Here is a 17,780-nt window from a genome sequence, read left to right as displayed (position 1 = left end):
GCGTCACCAGAGGCTCACTCATGGTATTACCTAGAATGGTGACGAAATATGTGAAAATGAACTTTCCAGCTCAGCAAGCAAACTTACATCCAGAACCTCAACCTGAGCTACAAATGTTCTCCAAACTCGCTAATTTACAATATAAATGTTCATTTTCATAAGATTTTAGTTACAGGAATTTCAGTGTATTGAATTTTTTTAAATCAACGAGAGAGTTTTATTTTAAACAATGACAACATCAATAGACACAAACTAATGTCAGCATGGTTCCTATAAAGACCTTGGCCATTGATGAATACTAAGTGAGTTGGCATTGGGGCGGCAAAAGTAGTAGCTAGAGGGCACAAGTTGAATTATGGATGTGAAGGTGGCATAGGAACAATAAAAGGCCATAGAATAAGTGGGGAGGAGCATAACGTGTAATGCAGCCTAATGCAGTATAGGGACATGGGTGACAAGGAATACGGGGGGGGGGGGGGGGGGGGGGTGTGTGGGTACAATACATTACATGGCATGTGTTAGCAAGGATGGGGCTCGAGGTTTGCATGTGGGAAGGAAGGGCTATGTGGGTGAGGGTTGTTACTGATTTTGTTAAGTGTTTAATTAATCTTCCACAAAATGCTGATGCAGAAAAGCAGGCCATGTGCCCAGCCCCATCTACAAGTGGCTGCCTCCACTCTTGTTGCTATGTTGTCTAGTCTATTCAGGGATAGTCTGCCAAACTGGATTGAAAATCTGACACTCCAAAGCAGCTTCTCTTGGATAGGGTTGCAGGGCCAGGACTCTGCACTCCAAATCATGCAGCAAAAATCATGGCCAAAATGTTCAAAGGAATTCTTTACTTTTGAGCAAGGGAATAGATAAAATAGAAGTAGAGAGGATGTTTCCACTGGTGGGTGAAACTAGCACAAGAGGGCATAGCCTCAAGATTAGGGACCAGACTTAGGACTGAATTGAGAAGGAACTCTTCACCCAAAGAGTTGTTAATCTATGGAAATCCTTGCCCAGCAAAGTAGTTGATGCTACTTCAGTAAGCCTTTTTAAAGCTAAGGTAGTTTTTTTTACATTAAAGAGATTAAGGGATACGGTGAGAGCGTGGGTAAATGGGTCTGAGTCTCTGAAAAGATCAGCCATGATCTTATTGAATGGCGGAGCAGGCTCAAAGGGCCGGACGGCCTACTCCTGCTCCGAGTTCTTAAGTTCCTATGAATAAAACCCTAGGCTCTCTTTATAACTCAAACTTCCAGTCTCAGTAACACCCTGATCGCTTCTTTAATGCATTGCAATTCTTTCATCAACATTCCATTAGAAACAACTCCACCTTAAACTACATAAAAATAGAACATGGCACTGGAGGCCAATAGGTGTGAACTTCAAAGAGTAACGCTACAATTCTAATTCAGCTTTAAAGAAAAACAGCTCAGTGCTTCTTTTAGAAAGTCTTTTATATGAGAAATGCTAACAATATGGCCATGATCAGGGCACTAACAATCTGAGTTCCTATATTCCTTGACATACTAAGTTAAAAGGAGGATCAACGTCTAGTTAGACCAGCTGGAATCCAAATCGGGATCGTAGGGTGGAACCGTGAAAAAGACTTTGAAATTCTGCTTCAGAGCAATGTTTACAGTTAGCTCAAGGAGGCCTTTGAGATCAGCCACCTGATGATTTCAGGAAGGGATCCAGCTTGGCTTCAGCTCAATGCATCATTCTTCCAACCAGACTTTCTAACTGTCTTGACAGATAAGTGTTCTGTGCTGACAGGTATTGTGGATGCTTACCAATGCAATAAAATGCAAGTATTTCCCTCTAACCCTCAAACTTTGATAAAGCCAACAACCAGTGTCAAGGATATATATCTTGAGACTTTATCAGTTTAAACAATTTCGGAACAAAGAACTTCCAAATAACTAATGATTGATAAAATGGGAAACGCTTGAGGTTTGAGTGTACTTGTGCACAAATAATGAGAACTAGCAACTGTTGAGAGACACGATATGCAAGATTTTTGTGTTTCCACACATCAGAATGGAAGAAAGGAAATGCTTTGATAAAGAAGATTAATTTTAACCTGGAAAGACAAAGAGGACAAAGAATTGGGGAGATTTTAACCTGCTAATTAATGACAGTCATCTAACAGAGCTGAATTCTCACTTTTGTTTAAAGATCTGCAACAATCATGATAATCTTAAAGCTCACATAGGTATTTGTAGCAATTGTACTGAATAAATTAAGTTGCCATCAATTTGTTGTACAATACCTTAACCCCAGATCAGCCACAGTGGCATAAGGTTCAAGAAAGCTTTGTTGCTCTGAACGTGTACAATCACTTTCAGAATAAGACCTTTGACGAAGACCTGTCAAATGTGGTTGAGGAATGGCAACTGTACGACCAGTCAGGCATGAAGTCAAAATTACTGCTGCCAATGCTGACCTGAAATTGTAAATGAGTTCAACTAACAACAGAATAAAACATTATGAAGAGGACAATAATCTTCAGATAGGATAATTTTGAACTATGTAGATAAAGCAATGAGTCAAAAAGATTAATGATTGTTTAGCTATGCAAGAACATGTATTTTGCAAACTGAAATCTTGCACATGTATTTTATTCTCAGATTTTCATTATTCTAAGATGATAATGACAATCATAATTCTGTTTACTTACACCCCTGCATCTTCTTCAAACTAACCCTCTACTGCAAACTCTTTTTATCATACTAAGGTCCCAAATAGTACTAAAATTCAATTCTAAAATTTCAGACTTCACTGGAAAATACAGCTTTCAATTATTTATCTCTACTTGAATTCCATTATAGAATCACAGAATCCCTACAGTGTGGAAACAGGCCCTTTTTCCCAACAAGCCCACACCAACTCTCCAAAGAACATCCCATCCAAACCCATTCCCCTACCCTATTACTCGACATTTACCCCTGACTAATGCGCCTAACCTACACAACCCTGAACACTGTGGACAATTTAGCATGGCCAATTCACCTAACTTGTACATTTTTGGATTGTGGGAGGAAACCAGAGCACCTGGAGGGGAAACCCACGCAGACACGGGGAGAATGTGCTAACTCCACACGGTCACCCAAGGCTGGAATATCTTTTGTAAAATCCCAAACCCATTTGTTAGAAGAAAACAAAGTTAAAATATCCAGGAATTAATCTTTTTTCCAATGCTGTCACACAATATACAACTTCCTCTTATCCAGATTGTATCCTCAATTATTTGTGGATTGCTAAATTAGAGCTTCTGCTATGATTTTACTAAGGTACAGACAAAAAGCAGGCCTTAAGTCTACCTCAACCAGAACTGGAGTGAAACTCTATGCTGCTGACATTATTATGAAGTACATGCTAATCTTCTGACTAACCGAGCTAGCATGCTACCCCGTGTAACAACTAAGATTTTATGTATAAATGCTACATAGCAGTATCAATACATCTTTTATATGATCTAGATAATGCATATCATTTTCAACCAAATAGTCATTTTAGATCAATTAGCAATTATAGGATACAGTTGCTAGGATTAGGATATTGAATCAAATATGACGTAACAAACACAAGCCAATAATATCAGTCAACATGGTCAAAACACAGCTAAAAATGTTGTAAAAGTGATCAGATTATGAACATAAATCTTAGGATGAATGTCCGCATAAACCAAGCCTATTAGATTAATGTTTTTAGAACAATAAGCATGCAAAACTATAATTAAAACTGAGAAAACAGTGTACCTTGGTCTTTCTGGAGAAGGATCTGGGCTACGTGGCGGAGGGGTGCGGGGAACAGCGGCTCTGGGAGCTATTGTGGCTGCAGGTACCAAACCCTGAGCTATGTGTTTCTAAACAAATGGTGGAAAACGTGGTTAGTCAAGGCAACAAAACAGGAGAAAATATGCAAAGTAAACAAAATTAATGTTACAGTACTGGATCAATATTATCAGGTTTCCTTCTTGACACAAAATTAGGTTCAAATGAATTTCTGCTTTGCAAAAATCAATTCAGATGCCGTCCCACTATACAAAACTGAGATTCCTTTCCAGGCAGTTCAAGCGAAATTGGCATCAATTACGCTATTATGCAATATTCTCGCCCAACATGTCGGCCCCATGTAAATATAAAATCTTAAAGTATTTATGAAAGTTAATTATTTAAGATTTTCTGCTGTTACAGTCAATCCAATACTTAAACCTTAAGTACCAACACAATATAAAATGATCACTGTATCAGAATGCAACACTGAATTATGAAAACAGGAGTATCACACAGTATCTCATGGTATTATGGCTCTCTTGTTAATCCAGAATATTCCTAGTTTACAGATTTGAATTGGCACACAGTGTGGATTTAAACATAGTGTTGATGACATAAACCCAAAAGGCCCATAATGGCGAGCAAGAGTAGCACTTTGAGGCATGGTGCATAGATAATGGAGATGAGCAGCAGAGAACTGAGAGAGAGAGAGAGAGAGAGAGGATCTGTTAGAGCTCACGGAGGGAAACTCTCCATGAAACGTCCCAAAATTGACATTAGGCTAATATTTGGGAGAATTCAGCCCATGGAATCAGTTTCTCCCTATCTATTCTTTCTACCAACTTCCTGGCTTAGAAAATCTATCAAATCTCATGTAATTATCTGGAACAAATAGAATAGAAAAAGGCCACTCAACCCATGTAATTCATGCTTCACTTGAGTCAAATCTCACATTTCTAACTATCAATGTAACCTTTTATTCCCTGCTTGCTCATATGATTATCTAGCCTCCCCTTAAATACACGTGTATTACTGTATTCACCTCAACTGCTCCCTGTGGTTCCATATTGTCATCACTCTGGGTAAAGACATTTCTGCTCAGTTCCCCATTCGATTTCTTGGCAATTATTTTATATGCATTCATTCTAGTTTTGGTACTCTTTACAATTGGAAACACATCCTGTGTCCATTCTATCAGAATCATTCATAAATTTAAAAATCTATTTAAATCACCCCTCAACAATTTCTTTTTCAAGATGAAAACTTGAATTTGTTCATCCATTCCTGTTGAGTATGATCTTACCTAATATATTAGGAATACCTAATCTTCTGCCTCGGGAGCCTACAACGACATGGCATGAACACTGAATTCACCAGTTTCCCTACCTCCTTCCCCCCCACCCCATTCAGATCCAATCCTGTGACTCAGATCTATCCTATTCACGTGACCTTCTTGTCCATCTTCCTTCCCACCTATCCGCTCCACACTTCCCACTGAACTAGCACCATCACCACCAACCTTCGCCCATCTATCATAACCCCACCTACCTTTCCCCTCACCTCACCATCCACATTGATCTCGCAGCCCCCTTCCCCAGTCCTGAAAAAGGGTCCTTCCCGAAACGTTGACTCGCTTGATCCTCCCATGCTGTGCTTTTTCCAGCCAACACTTTATGAGATATGTCTTATACTAGCAAATAGACCAGCTGAACAGAAAACAAAGTTGAAAAATATTCTTACTGTAGAGAGCTTACAACTATGTTATTAATTAAGAGAAGTGTTGCTTTCAGAACTGGATGTCTTCAAGATGGAAGCCAAATGACAAACTGTCCTGTCCAATCCAGCAGAAGCAAAAAGCAGATTGCATAAAGTTATCTATATCTTTTATCTCCTAAATGAGTCTACCTGCTGCAGCTTTTGCCTGAAACCTCAATTCTCCTGCTCCTCAGATGCTGCTTGACCTGCTGTGCTTTTCCAGCACCACACTCTCGACTCGGATCTCCCGCATCTGGAGTCCTCACTTTCTCCTACAAGCTGCATTGATTGACAAGTACCAACAATGGATCCAACCTGCCCTGAGCCTCAAATTCCCAATGACTACAGTGATGCGTAAACAAAATCATTAACTAGTTTTCAATCTTTTCTTCCTTTAACCGTCTGATATTTCACACTAATGCATTTCTACATTACAGATACATGAATACCAACATAATGAGTGTTGTGCTGAAAATGTGTTGCTGGAAAAGCGCAGCAGGTAAGGCAGCATCCAAGGAGCAGGGGAATTGACGTTTCAGGCATGAGCCCTTCTTCAGAAATGAGGAAAGTGTGCCAAGCAGGCTAAGATAAAAGGTTGGGAAGAAGGTACTTGAGGGAGGGGCGTTGGAAATGCGATAGGTGGAAGAAGGTTAAGGTGAGGGTGATAGGCCGGAGTGGGGTGGGGGCAGAGAGGTCAGGAAGAAGATTGCAGGTAAGGAAGGTGTTGCTGAGTTCGAGGGTTGGGACTGAGACAAGGTGGGGGGAGGGGAAATGAGGAAACTGGAGAAATCTGAGTTCATCCTCTGTGGTTGGAGGGTTCCTAGGCGGAAGATAAGGTGCTCTTCCTCCAGCCGTCGTGTTGCTATGGTCTGGCGATGGAGGAGTCCAAGGACCTGCATATCCTTGGTGGAGTGGGAGGGGGAGTTGAAGTGTTGAGCCACGGGGTAGTTGGGTTGGTTGGTCCGGGTGTCCCAGAAACATTCCGCAATTAGGCGGCATGTCTCCCCAATATAGAGGAGGCCACATCGGGTGCAGCGGATGCAGTAAATGATGTGTGTGGAGGTGCAGGTGAATTTGTGGTAGATATGGAAGGATCCCTTGGGGCCTTGGAGGGAAGTAAGGGGGGAGGTGTGGGCGCAAGTTTTGTATTTCTTGCAGTTGCAGGGGAAGGTGCCAGGAGTGGAGGTTGGGTTGGTGGGGGGTGTGGACCTGACAAGGGAGTCACAGAGGGAGTGGTCTTTTCAGAACACTGATAGGGGAGGGGAGGGAAATATATCCTTGGTGGTGGGGGTCATTTGGAAGTGGCAGAAATGACGACGGATGATATGATGTATATGGAGGTTGGTGAGGACCAGTGGGGTTCTGTCCTGGTGGCGATTGGAGGGGCAGGGCTCAAGGACGGAGGAGCGGGAAGTGGAGGAGATGCGGTGGAGAGCATCGTTGATCACATCTGGGGGGAAATTGCGGTCTTTGAAGAAGGAGGCCATCCGGGTTGTTCAGTATTGGAACTGGTCCTCCTGGGAGCAGATGCAACAGAGACGAAGGAATTGGGAATATGGGATGGCATTTTTACAGGGGGCAGGGTGGGAGGAAGTGTAGTCTAGGTAGCTGTGGGGGTTGGTCGGTTTATAATAAATGTCCGTGTTGATTCGGTCGTCCGAGATAGAAATGGAGAGGTCTAGGAAGGGGAGGGAGGAGTCCGAGACGGTCCAGGTAAATTTGAGGTCGGGGTGGAAGATGTTGGTAAAGTGGATGAAATGTTCAACTTCCTCATGGGAGCACGAGGCAGCGCCGATACAGTCATCGATGTAGCGGAGGAAAAGGTGGGGGGTGGTGCCAGTGTAGCTGCAGAAGATGGACTGTTCCACATATCCTACAAAGAGGCAGACATAGCTGGGGCCCATGCGGGTGCCCATGGCTACTCCTTTGGTTTGGAGGAAGTGGGAGGATTGGAAAGAGAAGTTGCTCAGAGTGAGGACCAGTTCAGTCAATCGAAGGAGGGTGTCAGTGGAAGGGTACTGGTTTGTTCGTCGGGAAAGGAAGAAGCGGAGGGCTTTGAGTCCTTCGTGATGGAGGATGGAGGTGTACAGTGACTGGATGTCCATGGTGAAGATAAGGCGTTGGGGACCGGGGAAACGAAAATCATGGAGGAGGTGGAGGGCGTGGGTGGTGTCCCGAACTAGGTGGGGAGTTCTTGGATTAAGAGGGACAGGACTGTGTCGTGGTATGCAGAGATGAGTTCAGTGGGGCAGGAGCAGGCTGAGACAATGGGTCGGCCGGGGCAATCAGGTTTATGGATTTTGGGCAGGAGGTAGAAATGGGCGGTGCGGGGTTGTGGGACTCCAAGACCCCAAGGGATCCTTCCATATCCGCCACAAATTCACCTGCACTTCCACACACATCATTTACTGCATCCGCTGCACCCGATGTGGCCTCCTCTATATTGGGGAGACAGGCCGCCTACTTGCGGAATGTTTCAGAGAACATCTCTGGGACACCCGGACCAACCAACCTAACCACCCCGTGGCTCAACACTTCAACTCCCCCTCCCACTCCACCAAGGACATGCAGGTCCTCCTCCATCGCCAGACCATAGCAACATGACGGCTGGAGGAAGAGCGCCTCATCTTCCGCCTAGGAACCCTCCAACCACAGAGGATGAACTCAGATTTCTCCAGTTTCCTCATTTCCCCTCCCCCCACCTTGTCTCAGTCCCAACCCTTGAACTCAGCACCACCTTCCTAACCTGCAATCTTCTTCCTGACCTCTCCGTCCCCACCCACTCCAGCCTATCACCCTCACCTTAACCTCCTTCCACCTATCGCATTTCCAACGCCCCTCTCCCAAGACCCTCCTCCCTTTCTTTTATTTTAGCCTGCTTGGCACACTCTCCTCATTCCTGAAGAAGGGCTCATGCCCAAAACGTCGATTTTCCTGCTCCTTGGATGCTGCCTGACCTGCTGCGCTTTTCTAGCAACACATTTTCTGCTCTGATCTCCAGCATCTGCAGTTCTCACTTTCTCCATAATGAATGTTGTTCCTGTTATCTACTTATTTTCTAAACTCACTATTCTTATATTCACAAGTGTCACAATGCTGGTTTGGTACAAGGTTACTTTACCCTTGAGTTTCTTTTCAGAGAAGGGGTAACTGGCCAGGCTCCATTGTGTCTGAAGTTTGAATAGTTTGTTGGGGCCTTGTTGTTTACCCTAACAGATAATGCTTCAGGCCAAAAGCTTGAAAGGTCTTTTGAAAAACTGGTATAGTCAAGGGGGTTGGCCAGCTCTCTAGCTATGCAGTTCAATTCAGTTTGGGAGTGAGTTGAGTAAGATTCACAGGGGAAACTGGAAGCCTTCTCTCTATTCTTCTGTCCTTATTATTTCGAACTGTAAATTGTCTGTGCCATTGTTTATTGTTTGTGCTAAAGGATGTGTATATTAGGACTGTTGCACGTATTTTCGGATCAGCATCATTAAGTTGGGTTTGGACAGGATACGTAATCTGGTATTCTGTTTTCTGTACTTTGTGTTTCATTCCATAATTTTGTAAATAAATTTCATTTGTTTAAAACTTGGCAGTTGACCCAGCTAATTTACACCAGGGACATCCACTATACACCTAGCTAAACAAATAGCAAAGTTACAGTCTGGGCTACCTGGTCAAAAACGTTTTGAGGGGTCTCACCTAGTCCATAACAACAAGTTACGATGATTAAGTTAACTCTCTAAACCTAAAGCTATTCAACTTTTAAAACTCCAACGATCTCGTACTGACATCATACAGTTCTTGGGACCAGCGACTAATAGAATTTCCTAGGTGAACAATCATATTCATTAGCGAGTGATTATTGACAATGACATTGCAATTCTTGGTGATTAGCTCATGAATCTAGAAACATTGTAACTTATAATACTTTAAACTGTTCAACTATCTGTACCTAAGTACATTTGTACCCGAGATGGGTGCCATAATGCAGCAAGTGTAAACCTTTCACTGTACTCATTTGAGTATGTGACAATAAAGCTAATTCAACTCAATTCAACTATGCACTGTATGTTACTCAAGAACAACTGATGTTCATAACACATGCTTAACATTAATGAAATGTTCCAAGACACTACACCAGTGCATTATGAAGCAAAATTTGATGTGGTTTGCAAAAAGTTATGTAAGGGGAAATGGAGAACACCTCTGAGGAGCCTCTTATAAAAGCAATATGGACAGATATGGACATTGGGGCAGAAATACCTCAGCTTTTGGCCGTGGCTGCTGAAAGCCACCATGACCACTGATGGTGGAGACACTTGGGAAATGAAACAGCCCAGAATTGTTCTGAGTCAAGATACTTCAGATGCATTCAAGATTACCGAGATAGTGAAGGGTAAAGCATGGAGGGATATGAAAATTGAGAATTTTAAAACTGACATGTAGCGGCAGATAGAGAAAAGAATATGTAGACAGATTTTGGAATGATATAAAAACAGCAGGGTCGTTGTTGTTGGTGATTTTAACTTCCCCAATATTGAATGGGATTCATTTCATGCTCGGGCTTGGATGGGGCAGAATTTAAGGACCATTCAGGAGGGTTTCTTAACACAGTATGCAAATGGTCCAACCAGAGAAGGAGTTATGCCGGACCTGGTTTTGGGATATGAGCCCGGGCTGGTGAGTGAAGTCTCAGTAGGAGAGCATTTCAGGAGCAGTGGCCATAACACTGAGTGTTTAGGATACTCATGGATAGGGGTACAGCAGTCCTCCGGTGAAGGTGTTAAATGGTAGGGGGTGGGGGTGAGGGGAGGGGAGGCAAACTAGAATAATATTAGGTAGAAACTGGAAGAATGTTGATTGGAGGCACCTGTTTGAGGGTATTTCCACAATGGATATGTGGAAGTATTTCAGACGGCAATAAATAAGAGTTCAGGAGTGGCATGTTCCTGTGAGAATGAAGGATAGGTATGGCAATTTACGTGAACCTTGGATAGCCGGGAATGTTATAACCTCGACAAAAAGAAAAAAGGAAGCAAACGTAAGATCTAGGAGGATGGGAATTGATGAAGCCCTTGAAGTATATAATGAAAGTAGGAAAGAACTTAAACACGGAATTGGAAGGGCAAACAAAGCGTCATGAAAAGTCGTTACCAAACAGGATTAAGGAGAATCCCAAGGCTATATATTTAAAAAATAGGGCAGGGAAAGGGTTAGCCCACTCAAGATCAAAGCAGGGAATCTATGTGTGGAGCCAGAAGAGGTAGGTGAGGTTCTAAATAAATACTTTGTGTTGGTATTCACCAAAGAGAAGGAATTGGCAGGAGATGATCTCAGGGAAGAGACTGTCAAATTTCTAAGCCAAGTTGCTATTAAAAAAAAAGGGTGTTGTGCATCTTAAAAAGTATTGAGGTACATATGTTCCCAGGTCCTGATTGGATCTATCCCAGAATATTGAGGGAGGCAACAGAACAAATTGCTGGAGCATTGACAGACATCTTTATTTCTTTTCTGGCCACAGGTGAGGTCCCAGAGGACTGGAGAATAGCCAATGTTGTCCCATTGTTTAAGAAGGGAACAGAGATAATCCAGGAAATTACAGGCCTGTGAGCCTCACATTGGTGATAGGAAAATTATTGGAAAAGATTCTCAGGGACAAGGTGAATATGCATTTAGAAGCAAATGGACTTATTAGGGATGGACAGTATGGTTATGTGCAGGGGAGGTCACGCCTCACTAACTTGATCAACATTTTTGAGAAGGTGACTGATGAGGGAAAAGATATTGTCTATATGGACTTCAGCAAAGCCTTTGACAGGGTCCTTCATGGCAGACTGCTACAAAAGGTGAAGTTACATGGTATCAGGGCTGAGCTGGCAAGATGAATACAGAACTGGCTTAGTCACAGGAGGCAACGGGTAGCGGTGGAAGGATGCTTTTCAGAATGGAGGGTTGTGGCTAGTGATGATCCAAGGGATCAGTGCTAGGGCCTCTGCTGTTCATGATCTACAAAAATGAACTCTAATTAGTAAGTTTGCAGATGATACAAAGATTGATGGAGTTGCTGATAGTGAAGAGGATTGTCAGAGGATACAACAGGATTAGGATCAGTTTGAGGCATGGACAGAAAAATGAAGTTTAATCTGGTCAAGTGTGAGGTGATGCATTTTGGATGGTTAAGTACAGGTGGAAATTATAGTGAATGGCAGAACCCTTAGTACTGATATGCAGAGGGATTTGGGTGTGCAGGTCCCCAGATCACTGAAGGTGGCAGCGCAGGTAGATAATGTAAAACAAAAGGGCTATGGCATGCTCGCCTTCAGCAGAAAGCGGCGTGGGTATAAGGATAGACTATGCTGCAGTTTCACAAAACTTTAGATAGGCCACACTATTGCATACAGTTCTGGTTCCACATTACTAGAAAGATGTAATGCTTTGGAGAGGATACAGAAAAGGCTTACCAGGATGTTGCCTGATTTTAGCTATGAAGAAAGGTTGTACAGACTGGGTTTGTTTTCACTGGAATGCAGGAGGTTGAGGGGCAACCTGATAGATGTTTATAAGACTGTGAATGGCGTGGAAAGTATTAGCCTTTTTCCAGCGTGGAGGGATCATTTACCAAGGGACACAATTTCAAGGTCCGGGGATTTAAGAGAGATGTGTAAGGCACGTTTTTCACACCAAGGATGGCGACTGCCTAGAACATGTTGCTAAAGGTGGTGGTGGAATAAGAGCATTCAAAAACATCTGGATGAATACACAAATAGGAAGGGAATAGAGGATATGGATCCTGTAAGTGAAGACAATTTAATATGGAAGGGTAAAATATGTCGGCACAGGCTTGAAGAGTCTGTTCCTGTGCTGCATTGTTCTTTAATGGAAGCTATTGTGAGTCAGCAAGCAGAGAGTGATGGGTGAAAGGTATTTGGTGAAAAGGTAGAACTCAGGCATTGGGTTTTGGATTATATCAAATTTCTGGAGGGGAGAACAAGGGAGGGCTGCAAATAATACACTGAATTGTGAAGTTTTGAGCTAATAAAGTCACTAATGAGGGTTTAAACAGCAGATGAGATAAGGCAGGTGCAGAATCAGGCAGTGACACAAATGAAAATAAGCAATCTCAGTAAAAGTGTGGATAGAAAGTCAGAAGCTCATCTTGGGGTCAAATATCTTGATGTTGCAAAAATCTTATTTCATCCTCAGACAGTTGCTAGGGAGAAAATGGCATGTTGGAACTAAAGACCTGGTTCATCTCATTTCTGCTTACCCAGTACTTACCAGGGAGGTACTGATGAGGCAGATTTGATAAGGAAGTTTAAGGTGAAGGAACTCTTAGGAGGCGTGACCATAATATGATAGAATTTAGTCTGCAGTTTGAGAGAGAGGTGGAATCAGATGTAATGGTAACAGCTGAATAAAGGCAACTCCACAGGTATGAGGGAGGAACTGACCAGAATTGACTGGGAGAGAAGCCTAGCAGGACAGACAGCGGAACAGCAATGGCAGGAGTTTCTGGGAGTAATTCATGAGACACAGCAAAAATTCATACTGGGGAAAAAGCAGCATACTAAAAGGGAGGACGAGGCAACCGTGACTGACCAGGGAAGTCAGGGACTGCATAAAAGCAAAAGAAAAAGCATATAATGTGGCGAAGGGCAGTGGGAGGCCAGAGGATTGAGAAGTCTATAAAGGCCAATGGAGAACAAGAAGAATGAAATAAGGAGGGAGAAGATTAAATATGAGGCTAAGCTAGCCGGTGATATTAGGTAAGATTACAAGAGTTTATTTAGATATATAAAAGGGCAAAAGAGAGGCAAAAGTGGACATTGGGCCATTGGAAAATGATGCTGGAGAAGCAGTATTGGGCAACAAAGAAATGGCTGAGCAAGTGGATACATACTTTGCATCAGTCTTCACAGAAGACATGAGTAATATCATAAAAATTTTAGAGACTCGGGGATCACTAAGGAGAACGTGCTAGAAAAACTGTAAGGTCTTAAAAGGGGATAAATCACCTGGACCGGGTGAGCTACACCCTAGAGTTCTGAAGGAGATAGCTGAAGAGATAACGGAGGCTTTAGTAGAGATCTTTCAGGTATCACTAAAGTCAGGGAGGGTCCCAGAGGACTGGAAAATCGCTAAATGTAGCCCCCCATTTAAGAAGGAAGCAAGGCAAAAGACTGGAAATTATAGGCTGATTAGCCTAACCTCAGTAGTGAGTAAGATTTTGGAGTGCATTGTGAAAGATGAGATTTCTGAATATTTGGAAGTACATGGTAAAATAGGATAAAGCCACCATGGTTTCATCAGGGGGAGGTAATGCCTGACAAATCTGTTAGAATTCTTTGAGCTGGTAACGAGCAGGTTAGACCAAGGAGAGCCGAAGAACATTATCTATCTGGACTTCCAGAAGATCTTAGATAAGGTGCCACACAGGAGACTGCTGAGTAAGATCAGGACCCATGATGTTAGAGGCAAGGTACTAGCATGGATAGAAGATTGACTGTCTGGCAGGAGAGTGGGGATAAAAGGGTCCTTCTCAGGCTGGAAGCCGGTAACTAGTGGTGTTCCACAAGGGCCACAACTTTTCATTTTATATGTTAATGATCTGGATGAAGGAACAGAGGGATTCTGGCTATGTGTGCAGATGATACAAAGATAGGTGAGGAGGTGGAAAGGCTGCAGAAAGATTGAGACAGGTTAGGAGAGTGGGCAAAGAAGTAGCAGGTGGAATATAATGTGGGAAAGTGTGAGGTCACGCACTTTGCTAGGAAGAATACAGGCACTGACTATTTTCTAACTGGGGAGAATATTCAGAAATCTGAAATGCAAAGGCACTTGGGAAATCCTAATTCAGGTTTCTCCTAAGGTAACTTGCAGGTTGAGTTGGTAGTTAGGAAGGCAAATACTTGTTATTCATCTCGAGAAGACTGGAATACAAAAGCAGGGATGTACTTCTGAGGCTTTATAAGGCTCTGGTCAGATCACATTTAGAGTATTGTGAGCAATTTTGGGCCCCATATCTCAGGAAAGATGCACTGGCCCTGGAGCAGATTCAGAGGGGTTTCATGAGATCGATCTTAGCAACAAAAGGCTTAACATATGAGGTATGTTTGAGGACTCTGGGACTATATTCGATGGACTTTAGAGGGATGAGGGGTGGTCTAACTGAAACTCTCAGAATACTGAACGGACTGGACAGAATGGATGTTGGGAAGATGTTTCCATTGGCAGAAGAGACTAGGACTTGAGGGCACAGCCTTAGAGTAAAAGGAAGACGTTTTAGAATGGAGATAACGAGAAACTACTTCAGCCAGTGGTGACTCTGTGGAATTCATTGCCATAAAAGACTATGAAGGTCAGGTTATTGAGTATATTTAAAACAGGTAGATGTGTTATTGATTGCCAAGGGGATCAAAGTTATGGGAAGAAAGTGGGTAAATGGGGTTGAAAAATCTATCAGCCCTGAATGGTAGACCAGACTGGATGGGCCAAATGGCCTAATTTCTGCTCCTATGTCTTATGGTCTTATCAGGTAAACAGTCTCACAATGTAGAGACAAGAGAGATATCAAATGTATTGTGGTGAAGTAGAGTTTAGGATCATCAGAATACATATGGAAACTTAAATTGCATTTCTTTTTCCAAAAGACGTTGTGGAGGAGCAGCATATCCATAAGAAATAAAAAAGGGACCCAGATGAGCTGCTTGGATGATACCAGAGGTTACAATAACAGCAAGTGATCCTCTGATCACGTGAAGATTGAAGTGAGATATAGGCACAGTGGTAATGTCACAAGATCAGGATTGCAGAAATTTAGCCTCATGCTCTAAAGGTGTGGGTTCAACTCCCATCAGGGAGCTGGTGGAAGTTAAATTCAGTAGGCAAATCAGGACTAAGCACTATACTGAATAATGATGACCATGAATCCAACTGGTTCACTGATGACCTTTAGAGCGGGACATTAGTTGTATTTAACTGGTCTAGATGTGACTCTTGACCCACAGCAATGTGTTCAACTCTTAACTAGTTTAGCAAGCCACTTAATTCAAGGGTAATTTGGTATGATCAACAAATAAAAGAAACTTGGAAACAACAGTATTAATATATTGAAGGGCAGGCTGGATTAACGTGATGGTGAAAGGGACAAGAGGTAGATGCTGACAGGGAGGGGATACAGGAGCTTCATGTGGAGCAAGGTCAGCATGGAATTGATTGGAGGGAATGGCTTGTTTCTGTGCACTGTCTTTTGGGTTCAGTAAGGGAGAGGCTGAATAGGCTGGGGTTGTTTGCATGGGGGCATCGGAGGCTGAGGGGTGACCTTATAGTGGTTTATACAGTCATACATTGCATGGATTGGGGGGGGGGGGGGGTGGGAGGAGTGGGAGGAGGAGGAGGAGGAGGAGGAGGAGGAGGAGGAGGAGGAGGAGGATTCCAGAACTACAAGGTGTACGTTTATGATGAGAGGGGAAAAATTTAAAGGGTGCCAAAGGAACAACATTTTCACTCGGGCGGGGTGGGTGTATGGAATGAGCTGTCAGAGGAAGTGGTGGAGACTGGTACAATTAGAGCATTTATAAGGCATATGGATAGGTTTATTAATCAGAAGCATTGAGGGGGATATGGGCCAAATGCTGGCAAATGGGTCTAGATTAATTTAGGATATCTGGTCAGCATGGATGAGTTCTACGAAAGGGTCTGTTTCTGTGCTGTACATCTCTATGACTATGACTCTATAAAAGACTGGATGATGGCAAAGATTTACTGGAAGAGGGTGCTGTGGTCAACTATGTCAAAGGCTGCTGACAGGGTGAGAATTATACTTGTCACAAAAACTTGATACATAACTATCATCTTTGGTAAGAGCAGTTTCAGTACAGTGACAAGGTTGGTTACCACATTAGGAGGGATTCAAACATGGAAATCTAGAAAGGATTGTCACAAACTTAAGAAAACATGTCCAAGAACTTGAAAGGGAAGAGAAATTGGAGACCGCAACATAGTTGAAAACACAGAGGGCATCTTTTTGAGAGGAGATTAAAAGTGATTCGTAGCATTAAACTCCATTGACCCACTTCAGCGCCAACCCATTTTTGTTGTTATGGCACTATGTTCTAGTATAATGAAGGTTCAACAATCTCACTCGTGCAAAACAAACTATCCACTGAATTCCTATAGCGAACAGAAATATGTTTATTTCAAGTCACACTGATATAAATTGCTGCCTCGAAATTCCTAGTTTTTATAAAGAGTCCTAAACACGAGAAGCTGATTGAACAAAAATCTGCAGCATCCAATTATGTTTATTTGCAGAGTGCCAGTGTTTATCTTAGATACAGCTAATGGCAACAACACCGTCATGAGACGTGTCCGTTATTTTGAGAGAGGAGGAGGAGGAGAAACACGGTCCCACTTACAAAGGCCATCTGATCCTTTCTTCTCCACCCGAACGGCATTTTGATTTGCAGTTGTAAACGCCGCCGGCCGTTTTAATCGACATCAACATGAGATGGAGTGGCCAAGAGAACTCCTTCCAGCGACGGCCGACCCTGAAACAAACCCTCGCTCTATTGGCTCAAGAACGACAACTCATCCAATCGCAGTTCGTGTTGCTTACCTTAGCAACCGGGCGCGTCAGAGACCGCTCTGATTGGAGGAAAAGACATTCGACACTCGTGATTGGCTGGTGCTTGGACACGGCCTAGAGATTTAATTGGCTAAAGCAGCTGTCACCCACCTCCGTAGGTGGGCGACTGTTGGTGTGCTGGATCAAATTACTGCAGATGCTGAAATCTGTACTGAAACCAATGCTGCTGTTTTCAAGGCCCCAGTCCCAGGGTTGATCATATAACGACTCGATTAGACTGTCACCAACAACTCTCAAAAAGGAAGAAGAATAAAAACCCTGAAGGAAGGTCAACCGAGGAGGGGATAGGAAGCAGACAGACAAAATTAAGCCTCTATCAGATATACTGGATGGGAAGGTTGTAGATAGGGCAACAATGTAAATTGGTAGAAAAGCTCAGCAGGTCTGGTAGCATCTGTGGAGAGAAATTAGAGTTAACCTTTCCTCAGAACAGGCAGCTGTAAATAGGGCAGCTGGGGTTACTACTGACAACAAGGAAACAATGCCCCTTTGGAAGATGGTGAGAGGGAAGGATAAAAAAGATAGTAAGATTCTAGATGTAGGGGACAGAACACAGACTCTCCAGTATAAGAAAGTGGGCAAACCTGTGAATGGGTAGATCAGTGGGAAGTGTTCAAAAATAATTC

At 43.0% G+C, this 17,780-nt stretch overlaps 1 protein-coding gene across 3 annotated transcripts in view; it reads right to left on the bottom strand.

Moving 5' to 3' along the window:
• cep89 (centrosomal protein 89) overlaps positions 1-17,078 on the bottom strand; it is a 122,083-nt gene extending 105,005 nt beyond the window's left edge. For all 3 annotated transcript variants that reach the window (XM_072596144.1, XM_072596145.1, XM_072596146.1), the window contains exons 1-3: positions 16,925-17,078; positions 3,750-3,856; positions 2,261-2,434 (exon numbers count right to left, since the gene is read on the bottom strand). In XM_072596144.1, coding sequence (XP_072452245.1) covers positions 2,261-2,434; positions 3,750-3,856; positions 16,925-16,963 — 320 coding nt within the window. In that variant the 5' untranslated portion in view covers positions 16,964-17,078. The remainder of the gene's footprint in view (positions 1-2,260; positions 2,435-3,749; positions 3,857-16,924) is intronic.
• Positions 17,079-17,780: the final 702 nt, after the last annotated feature.

This window comes from Chiloscyllium punctatum, chromosome 26, assembly GCF_047496795.1.
Source record: "Chiloscyllium punctatum isolate Juve2018m chromosome 26, sChiPun1.3, whole genome shotgun sequence".
Taxonomy (NCBI): Eukaryota; Metazoa; Chordata; class Chondrichthyes; order Orectolobiformes; family Hemiscylliidae; genus Chiloscyllium; species Chiloscyllium punctatum.
This window is presented reverse-complemented; position numbering and strand designations above follow the sequence as displayed.